Source organism: Panthera leo, chromosome C2, assembly GCF_018350215.1.
Source record: "Panthera leo isolate Ple1 chromosome C2, P.leo_Ple1_pat1.1, whole genome shotgun sequence".
NCBI classification, from domain to species: Eukaryota; Metazoa; Chordata; class Mammalia; order Carnivora; family Felidae; genus Panthera; species Panthera leo.
The window spans coordinates 12,731,034-12,739,555 of NC_056687.1; the positions used below are offsets into that span (position 1 = coordinate 12,731,034).

General features: G+C 55.3%; 1 protein-coding gene across 5 annotated transcripts in view; it reads left to right on the plus strand.

The window, feature by feature from the left end:
- Nucleotides 1–8,522, plus strand: part of URB1 (URB1 ribosome biogenesis homolog) — an 84,118-nt gene that overhangs the window by 64,865 nt on the left and 10,731 nt on the right. For 3 of the 5 annotated variants that reach the window (XM_042954833.1, XM_042954835.1, XM_042954836.1), the window contains 7 exons: nucleotides 745–851; nucleotides 1,355–1,498; nucleotides 2,601–2,710; nucleotides 3,099–3,296; nucleotides 4,467–4,708; nucleotides 5,131–5,727; nucleotides 6,756–7,544. In XM_042954833.1, the coding sequence (XP_042810767.1) occupies nucleotides 745–851; nucleotides 1,355–1,498; nucleotides 2,601–2,710; nucleotides 3,099–3,296; nucleotides 4,467–4,708; nucleotides 5,131–5,727; nucleotides 6,756–6,937 (1,580 nt within the window). In that variant the 3' untranslated portion in view covers nucleotides 6,938–7,544. Of the gene's footprint in view, nucleotides 1–744; nucleotides 852–1,354; nucleotides 1,499–2,600; nucleotides 2,711–3,098; nucleotides 3,297–4,466; nucleotides 4,709–5,130; nucleotides 5,728–6,755; nucleotides 7,545–8,522 lie in introns of those variants that run through there. The other 2 variants (XM_042954834.1, XR_006207060.1) reach the window with 2 other exon arrangements.

An 8,522-nucleotide genomic window follows, 5' to 3' on the forward strand; every position in this document is an offset into this window, starting at 1 on the left:
ACATAGCTTGTCCGAGGCCCCACAATTCATCTGTAGTCAATTCAGCTGTTAGAATTCAGATCTAGTGTTCATTTACTCCTGCATATTTTTTCTTCTCCTTAGAAATTACTGGAGGAAAGCAAGTAATTGGTCATTTGTAGACTCTAAAGAAAAAGACTGTTCCGAGAAAATATCTTAGCAGAGGCCATGGTGGTTGGTCTTGGCCTTCTGTCCAGTGCAGCCTCTCAGACCTCATGTCAGGGTCAGAGGCATAAGCAGCAGTGGGCACGGGGTGGCTCCGAGGACCCAGGCGTCTGGACAGGTTGGAGGTGGCGATAGAGGGGGAGGAAGCATCTGTCCCCATCGGCCTCGTTGCGTTCCAGAGCCAAGTGCCCCGGGGGTATCTGAGCGTCCTGTGCTGTGACAGTGACCTTCAGTTGGAGGCCGATGGGGCTGGGTGTCAGCCATCTGTGTAACCAGGTTCCACTCTGTGTACCAGCTGGTTGGAGCTTGCGCAGTGGGCTGCTGGCTGGGGAGGGGCAGCTCGCGGTCTCGGAACCGTGAGCCAAAGTCTGCACGCAGCACAGAACTAAGGTGCCTTATTGCAGCCTGATTCTCGGGAGCTGCTAACCTGGATAAGGATGCAAAAGCTCCCCGGGGGGAAGGGATTGATGTCTGCCCCCCCAGATCCCGTTCCCCAACTCCAGTAGAGCACGAGGGTCCCGCTGGTGCCTGCTGGAAGCCACTGTCTGCCTTTGTCCTCAGAGGAACACATGTACCTGAAGATCAGCAAGTTCCTGCTGTCACACGAGTACTTGAATATGAACAAGGTTCCAGGCTTCTACCAGTTCTTCTTCAGCTCAGACTTTGAGGTAATGCTTCTCGAGTCCCCGGGGGCCCCCAGAAGACTCCTCTTTTGGACTTGCAGCCACTGCTGTCCTTCTGGCATCCTCGCCTTGCTCGGCACGGTTGGTGGCGTGGAGCCGTGTTGGAGCAAGAAGATCACGTGGTCTTGCTCATAGAAATGCTTTTCACTCCACGCGTTAAGTTTTAGGTGGCTTCTCACACCTTAAAAAACTTCTGAGGCCTAAGCTGTGTGGTGTTCTCGTATTTTCTTGGCGAATGGCCGGGTTAAGCATTAAATGTGCTTTTGTAGGACACCTGCTCGAGTGGACATAGTGCGGTGTGTGAACTTGACCCGCTCCTTTCCTTCTGATCTGAAGGAACCGAATCGGGTGTTGAGGGATTCTGATCACATAATCAGAAATAGTTTACTGCCGTGGCTGCTTCCGTTGCCACCACTTGAAAATGGTGGGGTCGGAAGAGCCGTCTTTCACTTGCGTAACAGTAGTTTCCCGTTTCTCCTGGGTCACAGCAAAAGACGGAACAGGAATGGGTGTTCGGGATCCTGCGGCAGGGGATGCGGGACAAACACTGCTACGAGCTCTACGCCCGGCGAGGGGTCTTCCACACCATCCTGGCCTTCTTCAGCAGCCCCCTGTGTGACGACGAGGCACAGGTAGGCGGGCCCCGCGGTCTGTTTGAGAACGAAAGGTCCGTGCTTTTGCTCACGCTTTTATTTGGAAGTCAGACCCGTGTGAATTCTAATCCCAGCCTGGATGTGACCAACCCACTCATGTGACATTAAGCTGACTTCCCACTAGGGGAAAGGCTGGCACTCGCTGCTCCCGTTCCCTGTTGAAATGCTGTTCCTTGTGGCTCCTCTCCCGTGCCCTCGCCTGGTGGTGAGGTCTGTGCAGAGGGCAGAGCCAAAACAGCGATCATGAACCTTTGGAGCTGGCTACGAAGCCTAGCAACAAATTACCCCCATAAATGACTGACGTGCTTTTGCGGAGACCTTCTTGAGCCACCAGTATTTCACTAAATGCACAGAAGCTCGAAACTCAGCTAGGAAACAAGAGTCGGGAGTTGAAGCCGATAGTCTTGCAACCAGGGAGGGAATCCCTTCAACCGAGAGCTTGTGTGTGTATGTGTGTGTGTGTCCGTCCCCTCAATGCCCTGGGTGGTTGGAGGGAGTAAGTAGGGAGAGTTTTCAGTATCTGGATTAACTTCCAGCCCCGTCAGCTTTTGTGTCTGACCGGATATAAAGCCTGTATAAATAGGAGCAAGTCAGAAGCAAGAAACACGCTGGAAGAAACTTGAGTCTGGGTATGATAGTTATTTCTCCCGACGAGGGAGAATGAGAAGATACCCACTTCACAGCTCCAGGGGCGGCCCAATTCTTATGTCCTCCCTTCCAGATGCTAAAACTGAAGGGACAAAATGGGCCGCCAGCTGTTTGGGCTAGAAATGGGTCCACATCCCCTGCCAGGCTCACACTGGGCCATGTGCTTTCCGAGCCATGTCTTTCTGCCTGTGGGTTGGTTCCTTACGATGGGTTAGCAGGGGCGGTCAGCCCCAGTGCCTGGCACTTGCCGTGGATGTCTGTGTCCTCTGGCCGGCCATGGCCACCACTCTTACAGACGTGGCAGAGCCAGCCTCTTGTGCGGCCAGCGCCCGGAAATGGATACGACATACCGTTAACGTTGTTTAAGTTGTTCCTTTCACCAGGTAAGTTCAGTTCCCCTACTGAGAAATAACTCTTCATTTTGGGTTTTCAGATTTGGATTCTGGAAATTCTACAGAACGCTGCCCGGGATGCCCAGTCTGCCTACGAGATCCTACGGGACTATAGCCTTTTAACGTGGGTTTTACACATCCTTGAGAGCAAGTAAGCGCCTCATGTGTGAGCGGTGTGTCAAGTGGGGAGAAGGTGGGGTGGAGACCGTGGTGTTCACTGCTGGCTTTAGTGGTGACTGGAAACGTGCCGAACAGTCCGTCCCGTCTAGCGGTCGCCCACCAAGAAGGAGAATCGGGGCCCCACCCTGGGTTGCAGCATTTGGAGGGCAGGCTCCCCGTTTTCACGTGGATGCTGTGACTTTGGGGGCTGCGGTGGAGGTGAGCAGAAGGAATCGCTGCGAGAAGGAATAGTCTGCCACCCACCACCAGGCGCTGCCACTGTGGGCATAAGTGTGTCCCGAGGTGCCCCCCACCCCTGCTCCAGCCGAGGTCGCTGAGAGGAGAGGATATGGCAGCGAGCGTTCCGTATTTGGTTTCAGGTTTCTGGAGACCCAGCTCCTGTCCAACATAATCTCCTTGCTGCACACACTGTGGGTGACCAACCTGGGGGACAAGGGAGTGGAGTCTGAGGGCCCGCCTCCTCACAAGCCAGGGTCCCAGGAGCCCCCGAAGCTGCTCGCCCTGCACCTGGTCAACGAGTTCCTGTATGTTCTCATTGTGCTCACAAAGCACCTGAGGTAAGCCCCTGCCCGCCAGGCGTGACCGTGTCACCTGTGGACATCACCGCTCAGTGGTCCCCTTGGTCACAGCTTCACAGGGCTGAGCCACACGGCTGCTGTCAGTTGTGGGTGACGTTAGGAAACCTCTTAGCTGTTTCTGCTTTTCTACTTCAACTTTATGAGGCTCCTTTCAAGACACCGAGAACTTAACACTCTAAACACCTAAAACCTGTCATACCAGATGGCTTTTAGCAGACAAACAACTCCCTTGATATTTTGATTCAAGCACTCGTGTATTTTGTAGAAAGAACGTATTTTCCATCACCTTAAAGCGTGTTCCCAGACTTGCTTCTGCCTTCGTTAGCCTGCCCAGATTCACTTATCCCAGAATCTTCTTGAAAATTTCAGTATTTTCATATGACCTCTTAGAAGAATCCCCCTGATTTCCTCAAAGAGCTACACTCTCCTCAGATCCCACCGTCTTAGAGAAAATAGAGTCTGTGCACTCAGAGTTCTGACTTAGGAACAGGGGTGTGCTGACTGGAACCAGAAGATTGATCACAAATGGATTATAATCTCAGAGTGAAAACTTTCTTGATAGAGGACAGGGCATTTGGTCTTAGGTTGTTTTGAATTAAGTTGTTAAGTCAGTGCCGACAGACCTGTTTCTCATTTTGGGGTCGTTGAAAGACAGGTTGGTTTTTGAGAACCGATGGCAATTTGAAATAATTCTAAAATCGTGTGGAGCAGGTGCTATCGTATTTTAAATTCCTTGGGGTTCAGAACGTATTTCTTACCGGTGCCCATCGTCGGGTTGGACCACGGATGGGGCTGAGTCTGAGAGGCCGTGAGGCACAGGGAGCCCACTGTCCCACAGTGTTGTGTCAGGTGGCTGGTGCCCAGACGCTCACACTCTCTCCACCTCACTCTCCCTGGTCAGCCATGGTTTCCCGGAGATTTCTGTTCCTCCGGCATGGAGGTCGGACTCCGGTCTCCACTGTGCCTCCCCTGCCGTGGCTTGCTCTCTCCTGTTCGTTGTGCTGGTTCCATGCTCCTTGTGTGTTGTAAAGGCACACTCCGGCGGCGGGTGGGCCATTTGACCCTCTAGGCGTTGCCCAGCCACCCCCGTCCTGGGCTTTGGGACAAGGAGGCAGCTTGGGCTCAGTCTGCGACGTTGGCTCCCGACAGGCCGACCTTGGCCCCCGCCCAGCTGACCAGCTTCTTCGGGGCGCTCGAGTCCGTGCTGAGGTACCGGGCCGCCGTCGTGCAGGCCTTCAAGGACATGAACCGCTTCACAGTGAACGAGACAGTGCTGTCCACCAAGGATGTCCTCGTCCTCCTGCACAAGTGGAGCCTCATTGAAAGAGATGCCAGGCTCCAGGACGACCTGAGAGCAGCCATTGAGAAATACGAAGTCAAGGAGCTGCTGAGTGAGTGTCGGGACCCGACTGGCGTTCCCCAGACTGTGCCCAGCTCCCCACAGAGCACCCAGCGGTTTGCCTCTCTGAGCAGCATTTCCGAAGCTGTCGGGGCTTAGGAACAGGGCGCACCCGTCCTCGTAGCCCTGCAGAGGTTGCTGGGGAGGCCTGGCTTTGAGCTCTGGCTCTGCCACGGCCGGTGCTCGCCATGAGGGGGAGGGGCGGTGGTGAGGATGAAGCGGGTTCATCATGATGGCAGCGGGGACCGTCACAGGCCCACGTGGAGCACTCGCCGCGCTCCAGGCGTAGGAACGTGTCCTGTTGGGGCCGAGCCCTCGGGGCCTGTAGGCCGCCCTTGTGGCACCCGCCCGCCACCTGGAGCTGCGTGGGGACGGGGGCGTCGGTCTCACTGCCTTCCTTTCCGTGTATAACAGAAATGTGCAAGGATAAGAACAAGCCCGCCGTGCCAGCCCGAGCTAAAGGCCCGCGGGGCCGAAAGAGGAGGCCTGGGGAGGCGGAGGAGACGACCGACCCTGAGCCGCAGGCGTCCACCTTGGAGACGTGCAAGGGCCTCCTGAGGTCCATACTGACCCACTGGGGGCCCGCGTTCCCCGGCCCTGACTGCGCTCGGGGCCCCGTGGACGGGGCTGCCCCTGAGAGCGAGGCCCCGGGCCTCGCGTGCGCCGCCGCCTCCCTGGCGGTCGGCTGGGTGCTGCGGTCGGTGGCCGAGTGCCCGCCCGGCAGGGCAGAGGCTTTGGGACTCCTTGGCTGGCTGAAGAGCCACATCTTGCCACAGCCGGTGGTCGTGGCAGAGCTTCTCGGGGACCGTGCTGTGAGGAGTAGCATCTTCAGGCTGTACAGCCAGTCCTGCAGCGCCGAGCAGCTGACGGGCCCCGCGCAGAGCGTGGCCTGCCTCTTCAACACGGTCATGCTGCAGCTGGCGGCCCAGGGCCCGGCGGGGAGCGCCTTCCGCCCGGCGGTCGAGACCCTCTGCCTCTCGTCTCTGAAGGAGAAGGACGAAGCCACTCGAGGTGAGGCTGGTTCGCTCGTCAGAGGCTGAAGGAATGCACCAACGGGTGCGGGGTCCGGAGCAACTCCCGGTCCTTGGAGCCTGTCGGGGACCCTTGATGAAGTATGGATGGGGCCCAACCTAAACCCAGTTTGCCATGGGGCCGTGAGCGGGCAGGGAGGAAGCCTCTGCTCTCTGGTCAAGTGCCAGTGACGATTGTGTTTGCAGTGGAGAAGCAAGTGCCCCTCAGAACCGCTGCACAGCAGCGGCTTTGCTACATCTCAGCCATTACTCAAGTGAAGATTACGCTTCACAGCAGTGCGGATGGATGCGTGGGTACAGATGCGTGTGTGTGTATTTGCATATATGTGCACAAGCACGAAAATACGCACACAGTTTATGTGCTTGGCACTTGGCAGGTGCTTAGTGAGGGATTAAGTGCAGGAATGAATGAATGAACCAGCAGCAAAGGCTTAAAAGGCTAAGGAGAACAGAGGGAGGCTGACCATGTGCACGTGGCCTCCTCCATCTGAGAGGGTTGTTCCTTTCACGGAGGGATGTAAGGGGACCAGGAAAGAGAGATGGGCCAGCAGCCGAGGCAGGTGAACTCACCCTGGGAGTGACCTCTTCTCTCATCTGGATGCCGTCAGGGAGTTGAGTCTGTGCCTGGGAAACCCTGTCCTCTGGCCCATGCTATTGACGAAATGGTGTGAAGGGATCCTTGGAACCTCTTCTCAAACCACGGTTCTGGTTCTCAGCACGGGTGGTCAGGACCAAGAAGAAAGTTGGCTTGTAGTAACTTTTTTTCACGTTCCACACACATTGATCAAATAGAAAGATGAATTTTTTTAAAAGAAAAAAGATTAACCCCAAATTTAAGCAAAATTAATTTGTTTTGAACACCTGCTCACCTCCTGTTGCCAGAGGCATGTGGCACCGTTTACTTGGGTACCGAGCAAAGCTCCCATGTCCCCAGGCGTGTGGGTGGGGTGACTTGTTTTCCAGCGGAGTAGCTTTGTGTCCTGATGGCCTTGTTGCCCTCTTCTTCAGCCACCGCAGCGTTCCTGGTGTCTCTGTACATTAAGGACGTCTGGCTGGGGGCTCAGCGGCCAGACACCCTCCTAACCCACATCCAGATGATCCGTGACGCCACAGAGGACGCGCCAAAGGGTGAAGAGGAGGCTGTCGTCATGCTCTGCAAGGACATCGCCGCCTTGGTCCCCAACGCTTGACGCCCTGCCCTCCGGCGCCTTCTGGCACCAAGTTCTAGAAGGTTAGTTGAGTCGAGGGTTTCCGTGGAAAGCACGTATAATGACAAGTTCTGTCAACGTTAACTCCGTTTCCTGACAGGCGAAGTTGGCTTTGTTTAACTCAACGGTGAATGATAAGCTCCGGGGACTGTGCACACAAAGCGGTCAAAGCCGAAGCAGGCCTGGGTGCTTCCGGCCCACAGGCCCATTCAGTGTTCACACGGGGAGGACCCTTCCTCTTGGCTTCAGTGCTCTTCAAAGAAAATACCTCAAGTTGAGGTAACGCTTCTGAGCACTGAAGGGATTTGTGGATATTAAAGCTAAAGGGTCCAAGAATAGAAGGCGTCAGATAAAGGAGCATGAGGAGAGGTGCTTCAGCTTTTCTTTCCGGTGAAGTCTTACACAGATGTGTACAACTTCTTAAGTGTTAATTATTTTAGTAAATAAAAGGGTATTATGCTAAATCCTTACAGTATAAAAGCGATTTGATCTCTGTCTTGGGAAGAAAGCCTGTATTTTTTTTTTTTTAATTGTTTCAAAGGGAGGATTTGGGATTCTATAACTTGTTAATAAACGTCTATTTTTGTTACGCTTTTGTGTTTTGCTTATGGATGGTAATAGGCCGTTTCATTTCACAGCAGCCTGCGTCGTAGAGGGTCAGCACCTGACTCTTAACCTTCCTATAGCAATTGGCACAGCGGCTGGCAAACCCAGTGGAGTTGTGGAGCCTGGGCGCTTAGAGCTCGGCGTGTGCCTGCGTCCCTCCCGCACGCCGTGGCCCCCGGTTGTTTTTAACGACCTCACGTTTTAACCAAGATACGAGTGACACCTGTCTGCCTCCAATCCCTTTACCACGTATGGGCTCATTGTCTAGAAAGCAGGGGGTGGACCCTCCCCTCTGCCCACCCCCCCCCCCCCACCCCCTGACACAACACTCGCAACAACGTTTTCTGAGAACATTCCCATGTCAGAATCCTGCTTTTAGGTTCAAGTTAGAAGAGCCCCGTGTTCTTTCTCGCCCCTTTTCTGCGTCTCTGGAGCTCGTGAGCCTCCCCTCCCTCGTCTCCCTTTCTAGCCCACCACCCCCGAGTAAGGCGAGGCTGAGTCTGCCGTCAACTTGGGGAATTAACCGTCAGCCCGCCTCGGCGGCAGTGGGCTGTATGGGCTTTGTACTTGGGCGCCGTCTCCCTGCCAGGGCCAGGCTGTCGGGCGCTGGAGGACTGAGTCCGTCAGAGGGCTCACACCAGAGGTCCCATAAAGTCACCCAGATGGGACCCATCCTCCCAGCCCAAAGACTTTCTGTGGCAGCATTCTGATGCAGACCCCCTCCCCTTGGGCTTTGTCTTTTAAAGGCTTCGGCTGGCGGTGGGGGGGGGGGGGGGGGGGTCGGGAGTGTGACCGCAGTCAGCTGGCCTGGCAGGTGTGCGCCACCCTGTCTGGGAAAGAGTGGGAGTCAGTGGGGGATGGGCAGCTTCCCAGGCCCTCCCTGGGTGTCCTGAAGAAGGTTCCAATCAGCTTAGAACTCAGGGTTGCTAAATACTACGGCAGTTAGTAGTTGAAGCTAAAA